This window comes from Notolabrus celidotus, chromosome 22 (assembly GCF_009762535.1).
Source record: "Notolabrus celidotus isolate fNotCel1 chromosome 22, fNotCel1.pri, whole genome shotgun sequence".
Lineage (NCBI taxonomy): Eukaryota > Metazoa > Chordata > Actinopteri > Labriformes > Labridae > Notolabrus > Notolabrus celidotus.
In genome coordinates this window covers 14,406,192-14,421,602 of record NC_048293.1, presented here as the reverse complement: position 1 = coordinate 14,421,602, position 15,411 = coordinate 14,406,192, and the positions used below count along the sequence as shown (strand labels likewise).

At 42.1% G+C, this 15,411-nt stretch overlaps 1 protein-coding gene across 1 annotated transcript; it reads left to right on the top strand.

Moving 5' to 3' along the window:
* Positions 1 to 551: 551 nt before the first annotated feature.
* Positions 552 to 14,153, top strand: LOC117806830 (intraflagellar transport protein 43 homolog A). The gene is made up of 9 exons (XM_034675907.1): positions 552 to 807; positions 2,354 to 2,455; positions 4,956 to 5,026; positions 7,674 to 7,709; positions 8,531 to 8,577; positions 12,529 to 12,601; positions 13,328 to 13,403; positions 13,542 to 13,604; positions 13,865 to 14,153. The coding sequence occupies exons 1-9, from the start codon at positions 763 to 765 to the stop codon at positions 13,967 to 13,969; spliced, it is 618 nt and encodes a 205-aa protein (XP_034531798.1). The 5' UTR covers positions 552 to 762; the 3' UTR covers positions 13,970 to 14,153.
* Positions 14,154 to 15,411: the final 1,258 nt, after the last annotated feature.

Genomic DNA, 15,411 nt, shown 5'->3' with positions numbered 1-15,411 from the left:
GATCATTCCTATTCCTCTTGGTGATGTTTAGAGGCTTACATTTATAGTATTTCATGTCACAATATTACTTTTCATAATCATACATGGTGTTCATTAGAAATAGAGGACAGAGTAATTGCACATCAAATACCATCATAGTCACCTTCTCCAATCATTTCCAGATAGGGACCCCATATAGATCTGAATACTTTAGTGTTATTATTCATTCTGTAGATAAGTTGCTCAAAAGAAGCTATCCTGGCCAGTTCATCTCTCCATTCACTAAAACGGATCTTCTGTTTTGATTTCCAATGCTTCAGCACTATCCTGCATCCTGTTATAAAAGCTAATTTCCCCCCAAAATACATTTTTTGATGGCAGATTAGCCTCCTCTGGTAAAATACCCAGTGCACATAATGCTGGGCTCTTAGTCAATTCTGTTTTTGACATATCATTTATACATTTAACTATAGCTGACTAGAAGTCCTTTATAATTTCACGTTCATACAGCATGTGGATCAATGTGACCCTGTTTTTATTACATCTCCAGCAAATGTGGTCCTGTCTAAGCCCCAGTCCCAGTAGGATCTAGTCTCAGCCCAGACTGGGACCTATGACTGGGACCATAGCCTGTATGACTCGAACTATAAACTGGGACCATAGAGTGGGACGCACTCGTTTCTTCTGATTAGTGTTACCATGGAGAGCGTTGCTATGTGACGCTTTATTGTATCCTGGAAGTCGCTGTTTGTTTCTGTTAGCCCGTTAGCTGGGCAGAGAAAAATGGAGGATAGCCTTCAGTTTGGAGATTCTGGAGCGATGAAAAACGTGAGTCAAAGCTACTTCACATCACAGATAAGACAGTGTGTCACGCAGTTTGGGCAAAGGCGACGTATTTGTTTAAGCTCAGGAAGATAAGTTGAAAGCGTACGTTGCTGCTATTGCTAGCCGCTAAGCTATGAGGCTAAAAGTCATCATTTGGAAGTTAAACTGACAAGATTTTCACCACAAGCATCGAAAGAGGCATTACCATTCACCTCTTATTGATTGCAGTGAGATAGTTTGTTTCTGAGTATAAGCTCAAATCACTTAAATGCCTTTAGCCCTTTTGCTAGCTAATGTTTCTCCATTAAGACACCTCAATATTTTTTTTTTATTAACTTGGGCTTCACGTAGTCCTGTATTCCTGGCTAACAATACTGGACGTCAGTCAACGAGCTACAGCCTCGAAAAGCTTAAATTAAAGGTCCGTTACCTTATAAATTAACTGTATAGTTGGGACACTTTGTGTGTACGTTCTTTCTGAAGTTCCTCCATTGGGTGAAAGTTTTTGCAATAACAACACCATGACTTTAGACAAGTTTCAATGAAGCCAAACTACTCATATTTGAGGAAAATGACTGCTTAAATACTGTTGTACAGAATGAACACTGCACCAGATGACTAGATTAGCAGATGTGCTGATGAAATATTAAAAAAAAATCTTATCTCATCCTGTTGGCTGTGTCTCTAACCAGTGGTACAGTGTATTACATCTAAAGTAGAATGCACTTTATTCATACCCGAAGGGGAATTCAGGTGTCTGGCAGATACAATTATAAAAAGTCACATAAAACAAGTAATTCAGGTGTCTGTCTGCTCATCTCCCATTGGCTAGAGTTGTGAAGCCTAATGACTGCAGGGATGAATGATTTTTTGTATATCTGTAGAGATGAGCCGTCCACTGATGCTGTTTCTCTGGTCCACAAAGAAGTTGTGAAGTGGATGATCTGTTAAATATAGAATGACCTCTAGTGTGCATTTCTCCACCACAGCCCCAAGTGAGTCCAACCTGGTTCCAATCACAGTGCCAGCTCTTTTCACTAGTTTGTCCAGTCGCCTCGCATCCTTGTGTTTTATACTGCGTCCCCAGCAGACTGCAGCATAGAATGACACACTTGCCACCACAGACTGATAAAACATCTGCAGCATCTTACAGCAGATGTCTAAGGATCTGAGCCTCCTTAAGAAAAAGAGGCGACTCTGCCCCTTCCTGTAGAGTGCATCTATATTAAGGGACCAGTCCAACTTGTTGTCCAGGTGTACACCTAGATATTTGTAGGTTCGCACCACCTAGATGTCCAACCCTCGAATGTTAACTAGCTGACGGCAGAGCCTGGATCTTCGGAAATCTGCTATCATTTCCTTTGTCATTGAGGAGTTCGGTAGGAGGCAGTTTTTGTTTTGTAGACCTCAAGGCTAAATTTGGTCTGCTCATTAGATGGCACAGTCAAACTGAATCAAAACCACTAAGTCCAGTTTGTTGACAGTCCCAGCTTCTGGCTCCATGATATCAAACTCTATAATCCATGTTCAAATTCTGTACTTTTCGTAGGTCGTGAAATCTGGACGAAGAGCACGGCTTGCTGCTGACCAATCATCGTTTGAGGATTCTCGTCACGGGAGGAAGTCCTCCACCTCAGCTACTATAGGAGAAGTAAGTGATCATGTGACGGATATTAACAGACAGTCCTGCTTTATATTTCCCCTTATAATAAGCTTTACCAATCTGCATTGTGGTTTTGTCTCATACATGAATCACAGGATGATGATGAGGTAGGTGGTGTGGAAAAAAAGGCTTTGGTGACTTTGCATGGCTGCTGTTGCTTCTGCACCAGTATCAGTTTGATTACAGCTGTTTTGTTAATGCACCTTAGCTTATCCTGTTGAATTCTATATCAAAGGCTGTACAAATGAATCGCCTCTCACAGTGCAGCACGTACAATAACACAACTCTGACACACATAATGATACGTTTCAATGATCTGATTGATAATGCAGATACTTTGAGTTCCTATTTCATAACTTCAGTGGGTTTTACAGCACAGGCAGTCAGTGTTCTTAGACTGTGATTGCTCTTCTTTGTTTTTCTGTGTTCACTTGATCTGATGTTCTTGCATGTGATGTTTTAAAGTGTTGTCTCACACAAGCTTTATAACTGTATTTATTTTTTCTTAGACTTTAGATTCAAACAAAATTGCAGTTGTTTTCTTAGAAATTGTTTTGATTAAAAATAAGCACAGTACGTCACTGAAGTCTCCAAAACAAGTTTCACATATCCTCTCCTTATATTGCCTGCTGTGACAGGAAGCACGTCAAGCCTCAGCAGAGATGTTGTCATGAAGTTTTCTCAGGGACCCCAACTTCTTTAAGCAGCTATGAGCTAATGTTGCTAAATTTAGACTGAATACAGGGCAAAAAACTAAAGAGCAATGTCAAAACAGAGGTGAATGTTGAATAGAACAAATAATTGCACTTCACTATCTTTGGCATTTATGGAATCAGTCACATGTCCTGGATTGACAAACTATAAACAATCCGACATTCCCAAAGCCAAAAGAAATGCCAGCAATTCTTCTGCTTTAGGCTAATTTTCCCAAATTAGGCCAACTTCCCCAACATATGAACCAGTATTCTCGCGCCCCCTCTGACCTGCTGTGCACATGCAATACATTTTTCCAGAGTGTCGTGCGACTGGGTGGGTTTATTTGCAGTCTTCGTTTATCAACCCTGGCCTCTTCAGCCTAAAATACCCAACTGATTGGTCACATTCCTGACGTCCTTTTAAACAAAGACTCAATAGCTTTTATGGGCTCATAGGGTTGGGCCACCACAAGTTCTTTTGCCCTAGAGACCATCAAAGAATCCTAAATTAGAAACCAAGAGGGCTAAGCTAATTACCTTAACAGCCATAACCATTTTACTACAACTGTGAATTTCATATTTGGTCAAGAGGAACTGGAGGCACAGTTTGTTTTGTTTCTCAGGACACTTATGGCCCTCTTCAGTTTTGTAGAATGACATAACTGTCAGAAGATACATTTATAACACTCAGAGACACTCAACTCTATTATCTTTCCTCTCATGTCAGAAATACCAAACACAAACCGTCAAAGGGATTTCACAGCACTTGAAGGAATTTTTGTAATGTTACTGAAAATGACTCAATCGTCATTATTGTAATCTCCTTTGTTCTTTGTAAAGAGACAGATACTAATTACGCAAAGTTGAGGAAGCTAGTTCAGCCTCGGCTCTCTCGATTAATGGTAATATACAGCAGAGCAGAGTGGCTCCCCCTCCCTCTGCTCTGCTTAATGGTGACATTCAGATTTATAAATGGCTTTGCTGAAGGAACCAGCCATGAAAGATTATTTCCTCTTCCATCATAAACGAAAGAAATTCTTCACGAGCACTTTGTCCTCTGCAGACCCAATTTAGTAATGAGAAATGTTGTGCCTTTTTTTTTTTTACCCCCCTAATTCATTTGTCTAGTGCCCACCCTCGAGTGCGCTGAGGAATTCAATTCATTCAAGTGCTGCTCTCAGGGTCCCGGTCTCAGGATCGAGATGCATACTCAGTTTACTATTTTCAGAATCAAAGAATGAGAGGGAGAGGGTCATTTTTTTTTCCTTTGGTACTATTTTGGGGTTGGACTTGTAGGCTTTAGCAGTTCCCACACTCTGCTCCATATGTTGTGTTGAGGGGAAATGGATAGTATTGAAAAGTATAATAAACAAAACAATGGAGTGCATATAGATGACTGTCTTGCGTATACCATGCGTATTGTTTATTGTTCTGGAGCCTTGGGATAGCTTGAATATTTGAGGACCGGAGTCTAGCTTAAGTTAAAATGCCCCCTACACCTTTAGCATGATTAAAGTTTCTGTTTGTAATTAGTTTGATTTTTCTCTTGGAGCATTTACTTTCTGTCATTTTGTAAACAACAGGGTCTCCTTTCACTTTTAAACCACTCAGTCAAATAAACCACATACATCTGACAAACCTTTAAGCTATTTCTTGCACAAACAAGATATTTTTTGCCTTATTGCTTGAATAAAAGCCTAATAACACTTAAATTGCCTACACATTTGATTTGTTTTCTATATTACTGAGTAAGCACCCAATGAAGCATTAAAAGGTTTCTTTTCTCCTCTCAGGGCCCACCTCCAAAACCTGCCCGGCGTCAGGGTGGCTGGGCAGAAGACAGCTCTGGGTCTGGTTCTGCCAAGTACGTATCTTCACCTTTTCCCTCAATGTACTGTGGCTGCACTGGAGGCGGCGACTGCGAGTCGCGGTCTCGGGTTATGTGTTATTAATGAACTCTCATGTTGTTGAATGAGCTTATTTATCAGTGCATATTTGGCACTCGGGCTGTGAATCAACAAGGTTAGAGGGAGCCTGTCCGAGCAGGCAACTCTCCATTCGTCTTCATCTGTGAGCAGGGCGGTAATTGACATGGTTAATGCATCAGCCACAGGAGGGCACTGTTAGTCAGCTAGCCACTTCATCACAGGGGTTCAAGCCACTTAATCACCCCTTACCCCTGCAGTCTGCTCTTTACAAGGGGAGCACAACATAGAGAATTTATGAAATATTTGGAACAGATGGAAGGTGTTTGGCCAAAGCTTCCCTCTACAAATAACACATGTAAATCTAAACACTGTACATGTATGCATCAGCATAAGACTTTATCATACTGTGGAACCACCTCTCTTGTTTTCTCTTCCACCTGCTACTTCTTTTTTTCGGTCTCAGTGGAGGTGAGAGCATAGGAGATTCATTGAAGTGAACAGACTGAGTCAATTGTGCTTATTTGTGTAGTTTACTGCACCGTTAGTGCAAGCAGGGAAAACAGCAAACTCAATAGATCTTTCCTCTCTCACAGAAGGTCAGCGTGTCGCGTCTCTGCTTTTGCGAACCAGCTTGATTCCCAGTCTCAAAGCGATTGAAATACAGGAGGTGTAAAAGGGGTTTGCACGCGCATTGATCCTCTCTGAAACAAAGTAAGTAATGGTCCCCCCTGGAACCGGCAAGGACTTTTCCCTTCAATGTCACCCCTCATGCTCAATCACCGCCGCCCTCCTCCCACTAATCCCAGCGCAGAAATCCCGGGATTTGTCGATCTATCACTTCTAATTGACACTAAATGATCTGTCAGTTTATTGATGAACCTTTGAAACCAGGTTGTCACAATATATTTTATCCCTAACAACTTTTTCCAGACAGTTTTACCATGTCTATCGCTTTGCCTTACATGAGTCTTAATCAAGGGGCCTGTAATGTGTCTTAAGTGTCGCCACCCCCCCAGACAGGACACAGTCCAAGGGCAGGCAGGTAGGTAGGCTCTCTCAACTCCTCTCTGCCCTGAATGGTTGGATTCTAGCACCCTTCAGGCCGTTTGTCTTCACTCAGACTGGATGATGAAGACGGACAAAACCAGAGTAAACATTTGTGGCAGAAAATCTGTCAGCTGATTGTGTTTTTTTTATCATTCTCTCCTCTCTGCTTGAATAAAGATCAGTAAACAAGATTACACTTTTCCAATGAACATAAGGAATACAGCAGAACGTACGTCTGAATGTATTTAGATTAATGAAATGTGATGTGGGGATTCAGATTTTTTACAATGTGCTCCAGAGGGCATTTCTCTGAGGCTTGCATCATGCTTTTTTTTTTAACATGCTTTTATTTTTCCTGGATGAGTTTAAATTACCTGAATTTGAATATTCTTCAGCCTGATTTTCAGTTAAATTTAACTTTTCAGTCTAAGGTTCAATAAAGATTTCTATATTAGGATTTAAAGACTGTGTATCAAAATTAAAAGAAGAAAAAGGAAAAAGCTCAAACCATATCAGGGCTCAGGAAGTGGTTTGATGTTGACCTAATTGTAGGATTTGGATCCAGTGTTAAGGTTTGACTTTTAGTTCAGAAACTTTAATTTATTTATTTCTTATTCTGATCACATCATCAAGTCTTCATCACTCTACGAACATTCTCAGTTCTTTTCCCTTACTACATGTGGGACATGAATGCATTTCTAGTGATGCATAGACGTGCATTTAAAAAAAAAAGATATATTATAATCTGAACTTCATTTCTTATTTTTTAAAGATTTATGTATATACAGAATATATTTTAAAATAATGTATTAATCTCTTATTAATTAACACTGCAAGTCTGAAGTCTTTATATTTAGCATGATGAAATCAAAATGACAGCAAGGAGTATCGTTGCAGTACAGGATGTCACAGGTTTAGAGCCAGTAGGGGGCACTACTCAACCAGGAGAAGTATCATAATCATTTTGCAACATGAAAAATTATAAGACCTTTTACACACATTTTTCAGTACACTAGTTAAAACACTCCAATGTTTACTCAGCTTTGATTCCTGTGTTATATTATAACATTACTGATCTGCATAATGCTCATCTGGTATTAATGATGTAGTAGTCCCCCCCCCCGTTGTAAGGTGTGATTTCTACCTCTCTTAAAACAAACACTGAAAGCCAAAAATACTGTGCTGAGCCAGAGAAGTGTTAAAATGCAGTATTTTTGGTGTCTGGCGTGCTCAATTCAAGCTGAGCGTTGTAAGTGAGAAAAGCCTGAAAATAGCTTCATGATCCAGCAGGAGACGAGGCCGAGAAAACAGAGGAAGGTGAAGACACGACTATTGTAGACCCCACTGTGTCTGATGTAGCAGACTTACTATCTTTAGTTACTGCAGAGGGGAAAATACCTCTGTGTCAGGAATACAGAAATAACCTGCTTGTGTCTAATTGAGTTCTGGGCTTTCACGTGTGTTGAAGACAAGGAAACTCTAATCTGAGTTCAGTATTTAATTTGTGATATGTTAATTTTTCCTGCTGCTTTACAGATCCTCGAGAAGACCTGCAGCTGAAGACCTGGAAGAGTAAGTTCACTCTCCACATCATCCCTAAGTCACTCTACTCCTGCAGTTGGTAACTGAATGCAATGCTAGTTACATTTCTGTTTTCTTGGATGGAAGTAGTTCAGTTTAAATGTTTGTTCCCTTTGCAGTAAAGTAGAAACAGCGCTGTGCTTTCAGATTGTCCTTGGTTGCAGCTAATCCTTGCCTTCCAAGAACAATCACTTAACATGATTAAAAAAACAGCGTTACTGATTTGTCATCACTTTTATTGCAGTTTGGAGCCAAGTTTTCCTGTTATTCCAGTTTTTTCCCCCCTCGCCCTCACATCACTCTGTGAGTAGAATAGACATCACGAGGAGAGGCAGGTAGAGGACGCAGTTGCCTGTGTTTTACTCATCATCACAGCCGGGGCCTGGTGCCTGAGTGGCCGTGGTGAAACAGATGCTTTGTGTAATAAGTTGTCCCCCTGCAGAAAGATCCCTTATCTTGTACTTCTGTCACAACTGTCTTGTCTTAGTAATACTTATTCAGACTGCTGCTCCAGCTGGGGTTGTTTTAAAAAAAAACAAAAAACCCAGAGGTGATCTTGTCCAAGGCTGCAAGGCTGGACACCCAGACAGCCCTACATCGTCTCACTGCACAGATAGAGGCTACTGTTCAAAAGTCTGCTCAGACTGCAGCAGACTGTAAAAAGTGTTCTAACTACCAGAAAGACAAGACGGAAAACAAGACAATCATCAAGGCAGAGTAGTAACCTCACTCACCCCCTATGATGACCTCATCATCAGCTGCATTTTGAAAGCATTAAATAATTCATCCTCTCACCCTTTCTGTTTCTATAGCCGCCGCCTTCGACCACAAACACCCCAGGGATCAGATGATGAAGGAGGTAAGAGCACCCTGACGATCCCCCTCTCTGTGTCTCTCCTCACGGGCAGCGAGGAGCCCTCTGGTGCCTCCACAGCACATTCATCCTGTGGAAGTTAGATAAGCAGGCAGTCAGATCATTGCTTCCCACTGATGCTCACACCATATTTCCCCTTGAATGTTGCGTGGATTCATGTGTCAGAGCTTTGCCTTTGACCAGTGTGTGACACCGTACAACAAGGCCCTTTTCATGAGAATGACAATTGAATATGCTCATTAATTTACACCAGATCTTTAGTTGATGGAGATATGTGCAGAACAATTTAAGGGCTCTCCTCACCACCCAAAGCGTCACAGTTAGTCAAACACACACATGCACACACAGGGAGCTAGGCAGGTGCTTCTGAATACAGATCTAGCGTTAACCGAGTCACCTGAGGGCCAGACTCTGCACACCACAAACAATGTCAGGGCTGAGAGGGGAAATTTCAGCTAAACGCTGCCTGGAATAATTGTTCAATTTTGCAGTGCGAGGCAGCTGGGAAAAGAGGGTCAAACTGCCTCAGTAAAGGTAGCAGGAGAATCTCAATGGACAACACTGGAAGATTTTTTACACACCAGAACATCAGAATGAACTATTACCATGTGATCAAACCCTGTTCATACTTTTAAAGCTTATCATAACTGAGCTTTAAAAATGTCATAACGTTCCTTTACACAAAATATTTTTTTAATATTCTGAAAACTCAAAATAAGGCCGTAAATATGTAATACATTAAAAAAAAAAAAGAGAGAGAAAAAATACATCAATTTAAATCTTTTTTAATATACAATCTTATATTTGTCATTTTCTAATGAGACCTGTGAACTATGTTGAGACTCTGTCATATCATGAGTGTAATATAGTTAATAATGATAAAAAATATCACTTTGGCTCTAATGTAATATTGCAGTATTTTCCTGTAATATTATATTTGATATGATTACTGATTTTGACTTTAATGCACCTTATTGAAATTATTATTATTATTTATCTTTTTTTATATTGTGTTTAAAGGCTTCAAATAAAATGAAAATAAGGTAATAAGTGACGATGTGTTGCACGGTTAAAGATACAATTAAATCCATTTACCTGTATAGTGTATGTCTTTGTTACATTTATGTTCACACACACACACTGACACACACACACACACACACACACACACACACACACACACACACACACACACACACACACACACTGACACTGACACACACACACACACACACACACACACACACACACACACACACACACACACACACTGACACTGACACACACACACACACACACACACACACACACACACACACACACACACACACACACACACACACACACACACACACACACACATGTTGCCTTTCACTGTGTACTGTGCCTGCACTGGCTCAAATAGCCAGTTGAATGAAGAGTCCAGAGGTTTGGTTCCCTCGCAGTTAATGCCGCTGGAAAGATTATTACTCTGTGGAGGGAGACCTCTTAATACAGAGCCCGAGGCAGGGGCAGTGGAAATTACAGTGCTGAGGGTTAGTGAGATAGCCCCTGCGATCTTGATTATGTCCCCTACCCTTATCCCTTATGTCCACTGGCTACAAGCACAGAGAGAGAAAGAGAGAGAGAGGGAGAAGGCTCACCCAGTTCCCTGCTCCCATCTTCCCATCAGCTGCCCCCACAGCCTCCTGCCGGTCACCTAAAATAGCACCTGTATCGCAAACACACTCATCTGTTTCATGTCTTATTCTATAGCTGCTGATGTTTTGAATATTATCCCACACGCTTTTCAAATGGATTCTGTGCGACAGTAATCATTCGACCAGACCCCTCATTCAGATTATATGAGCGGTATGGAGAGATAACCTGTTTCCCCCAAAGTCGCTGACTGGCGTGTGCCTTCCGGGAGTGTGTCCACACTCACGGCAAATGATCCCCTTTTGATATTTACATGCTTCAGCACGGAAGGTGGATGCGGGCCGGGTAATAAGGATACACGTGGCCTGCTCGCTGCCAGACAAAAGCCACCTTGATACACGTCCAGCCGAGGGAAGGAAGTCAGTGGAGGTGATGTGTGCGGCGCAGAGGAAAGACAGCTCCTTCTGATGGAGCTGCCCTCTGTGTCAGAAAAAAAAACACTGGCTTGTTTTCAGCTGCTTTGATGCCCCACTTGACCTCGAGTACCGTGTTGAATTTAAAGCTCATTTAAAAATGTTGTTCCTTTTTTCACTAAATAATAGACTTTGCATATAGACAACATTTGCCTCTGAGCTTCACATTGAACTCTCATGCAGTGTGTTAATAGTGTATTACTGGCTGAAATGAAAAAGGGTGTGCGTGGACAGATAGACAACCTAGGAATCTGTTTGCAAAGAGCCGGACGGCGAGGCTTTTTGATGTCATTGCACTAAGACCATTAAATTTGATTGGGGGTCCAGGGGGGACGGATTCTGCTGAACGCTGTGCTTTGTAAATGAGAGGACAAAGTGTCACCAGGGCCTCATGAATATGAAATACCCGCGCCTGCATTTATTTGGATATCAGAAACACAGATGAATCTTGTCAGCGGCTAAACGAGCGTGGCATTTTTAATTTGGTTTAATTAAAAAAGAGGAAGAAATAAGTTATCAACAGAGGGAGAGCTTTTTGTTATGTACTGAAAGTTGATGGGTTAGCTTTTGATCAACTAGTACTCAGGATTTTTGCCAAGTTAAGAAATATGTCAGAATCATAATAATGAGTTTTTTTTACCTCAACAGTGTAACTTTTATGAAAAGCTGGATTTTATTGCTACATCAAAGATCAGTGCTTTCTCAACTTCAGTTTATTTTAAGGAGTAATTTTGAGGGAATGGTGACACAGATGCAGAGATATTTCCTCCCATCTGATGCAGACTTCCATCTCTTCACCTCTATTTAGCTCCTCTATTGACTTTCCCCTCAGGGTGCGGTACTGTGGTTAGAGATTACTGACACCCCTCTCCATGCAGTCCAGCTCTCTCTTTTTCTCTCTGGATGTGTCTGTTCCTCTCTCCCCTCTCTCTGTCTCTGTCTCTTTTACTGTCAACACCCAGCTGTATTGTTAATAAGGATGCTCAGTCTGCCACCAAAAACGCAGTTTCACATCCAAAGTAACACATTTGCTGAAAGAGAAGCCAGTAAATTCAACTCTTGATAAAACTTAGATATTCCTCTTCTTTGATTGTTTTGCTTATTTTCATCAAAGCGTTCTATGTTGCTCATTATGCCTCTCTTATTTCCCTGCTCCAACAAATGTCCATCTGAAAAATGCTGTGAAAGTTTGCCCTGTCCTTCTTGGGAGAGGAGCCTTCCTCTGTCCTGTTGCGTTTTGCCAATTAAAGCGGGTTCCCACTGTTTGAGCAGCGGGTTGGCGGCTCCTGGCACCGCAGCCCCTGCCAGGCCGCACTGTGACTTCCGACCCCACACAGATGGGCCCGCAAGCAAATACTCTTGCACATGGCTGGATGCCGCCCCAGTCGGAGTGGCAGAGTGGACATGGAGGTCGGCCTACCGGCCACCACGGGTCCTGGGGGTGGGCGGCGCTGACAGGGCCCAAATGCTAAGGTAGCAGGGGGTGCTTTCTGGGGAGCCCCTGGCCAGCGCCCCTCTCACAGCAGGAAGAGCTGCCGCCTCGCCTCCTGAATATTCATGGCCGCATGGTTATTGTGACAGGGCAGCTCTTATGAGGATGTAGCTGAAGAGAGGGAGGGAGGAAGTGCCACACAGACATGGTCTCACATACTCGCACAAAAAATATGCATACACAGGGGATTTACTTTATTTTTGATAAACAATCCTGGCATTTGACAACCAATGAGGCTTTTCAAACCTTAAAACTTTTATACTTTTTTAAGGGTAATCAAACTGTTTGCAAAATGTTTCCTCACAGTTTTCTTTCTTTTCTTTTTTTTTTTAGATATTCCGGTGATTCCAGACCTGGATGAAGTGCAGGAAGAGGATCTCACCATGCAAATTGCAGCTCCACCAATGTAAAGTAGTGAATGCTTTCAACTCTTTAAAGTTCATTCTTATCACCAATGACTCATATAAACACACTGAAACACGTACAAACACACTGTATGTTTCCAGACCCGTGTGTGACCGTTAACCTCTGTTCGTGCACAGGACACTGGATCAGTAGCCTGCTCCAGTGACTTTGATAGGTACCTGTCCTCCACTGGTCCCATTGCAGAGTGTCTTGCTTTATCGGGCTGAAATGGAGAAATAACAGTTGGGTGTGATTTATGCAGCTCTGTTACAGGGTCCTGTGTAACTGGGCCCTTTGATTTACAGGGCAGTGAGAGACACGCCGACATGTGTCGAATATGTAGCAAGGCTATGACAGCGGTGGAGGTTATTAGGCTGGGGCTTGCTCTCTGTGCAAGATAATATCCACATTGAACTCATTGCGGGGGCAATGTAGCGTGTAATGTGCAGTAAGTAGGACTGGCATGCACTGCTAGGCCCCGGCCACTTTGAGAGCCCCCCCACTTAATTCTAACCCACAGATAAGCAGCTGGGTTTCAATTTGAAGCGTTTACCACTTGGCAACCATCTCCTGCTCTCTGTGGTCTTTGCTTGAAGTCTTGGATCTTTATTTTGCACAGACTTCAAACTTCTGCTGAGCCACTTTTCACTCTTGGTTTGCATGAAGTTTGTAAGCATCACAAGCCTTTTAGTCATTCAGATGCCAATTCTGACTGTGATCCTTTTAGTGTCCAGGTGAACCGGGTAATGACCTACAGAGATCTGGACAATGATCTGAAGTATTATTCAGCGTTCCAGACCTTAGTAAGTCAAGGACATTTTATTTTTACATCTCTTTCATATCCTTTCCTTTTTTGTCGTCAAGGTGGTCCATTTATTTTTGCAACCGGCATCACCTCTGTTTGTGCAAACAAAGTGAATTTCCCTGCGTTCTTCCTTCAGGACGGAGAGATTGACTTGAAGCTCCTCACCAAGGTTTTAGCACCGGAGCAGGAGGTGAAAGAGGTGAGTGAGTTTTTAGTAAATATAGCTTGTGAGCTCCCAGCGAAGACCTGTCCAGCTGTTTCTAGAGCACCAGGGGAGGTTGCCACTCTGTCTCCCAGGTAATCAAGATTTATGATGTGTACATTAACACCCTCTGCTCTCCTTCCCCATTCTGCTCTCTTTGCTCCCTCTGTTCCCTGTGCTCTCTTTCTTGGTTTGTCTCCTTCCACCTCTTTAATTCTTCTTCTCTGCTCCTCTTCTGTGTCTCTTTGGCTCTGCAGGATGATGTGCGCTGGGACTGGGATCATCTGTTTACAGAGGTGTCCTCAGAGCTGCTGATGGAATGGGATCAAGGAGAGAGTGAGGAGCAGGCTGGTTGCCTGTAACTTGAGGAGAGGGTTTGGAATTGGACTTTAAATGGCTCCGGTGGGAACTGGGTAAAAATCCTTTAAACAAAAGGGACAATGACTTTGGCTATGTTATCTTTAATTACTCTTTGTTGTGCAGAAATTATTTTTGTAGAGTGCTTCTTCGTTTTCGTTTTTTAAATAAAGTTCACAGTGAGGTTAACAGTGCTGTGTTGCTCCAATCCTTTCTTTGTTTAGGTTTTGGGAAATGTACACTCTTTTGTTTGTTGGTTTTGAACTTAAGCAGCCAAAAGGCGAACAGATTTTTTTTAAAAAGCTCCTCTGAAAGAAGCTGTCACAGATAAAACATGCCCTCCATGTACTACCAACATTATCAACAGCCTCATACAAGTCCAAGGTTGATAATCAGCTAAGCTGAAATCCAGTTGATTGTGTTCAAATTAACATTCCTCATTAAAGCCTACAACCTTATTGTTATTGACTGTGCCATTGACTTTATCTTCCAGGTCTTCGATAGAAGCAACCCCTTCTTCACTATTATCTCAAATGCATTGAACAGAGTTCCTATTGACACCTGGAGGATTAGCATACATTATACCTTTTACTGGATAAAGTGGAATGGATGTAAGTCTGAAACAAGACAGCGGCTGCTGTCAGGTTTGTGCCCTTTAAGGTAAAGTAACACAAATTCTTCACAGCCGTGTGAGAACACTGAATGCAGAGCCGATGACCGGCCACAGGACAGACTATGTTCACAGGTCTAAATTTAAATCAACATTGGCTCTGACACATCCGCACAAACTTAATTTATGAAATGTGTTGTATACTGGCTTTAATACGTGCTGATCGCATGTATCAGCATTCAGTTTTGTCTCTGGTTCATGTGCATGAATATAAATGCAGGCTTTTAAAGTCCGGCCAGGTCTATTAGAAAAACAGCTGTAACATTTACAGATAGTGATTAGGTTTATTTCTGAGGCAGAGAGCAGTCTCATGACATTTAGAGATGCACAGCAAAAAGTCCTCAAGGACACATAATCTATGCATCTAACAGCTCAATCACTGCCCATCACAAATAGATCTGGATTTTTTCATTTGTTGGGCCTTGAATCAACTTCATCAAATGTAGTACCTCAGGACAAAGCTATCACACAGGATATTTGTACTGTAATAATTGTGTGTGGTGGAATAATTGAGCTCAGTGCTCAAACGGCGTGAGCGATCTCTGTTTGTTTCTCCATCAGACATACAAACGCTCACTTTTACCGCCTCCACAATTGGCTTATTTAGCCAGACTTAATGAATTCTGCCCATATGCCCCGAGCAGCTGCTATGTTGCCCCTTCCTCCCGCCCCTGCCGAGCTGCGAAGTGCCCATCCATGTAGAGACAACCTCTAGCTGTCTCTCTGGAGAAGGCTAAGCCTGCCACTCCTCTGCTGGCAGTCAGCCGGTGCTGTCTG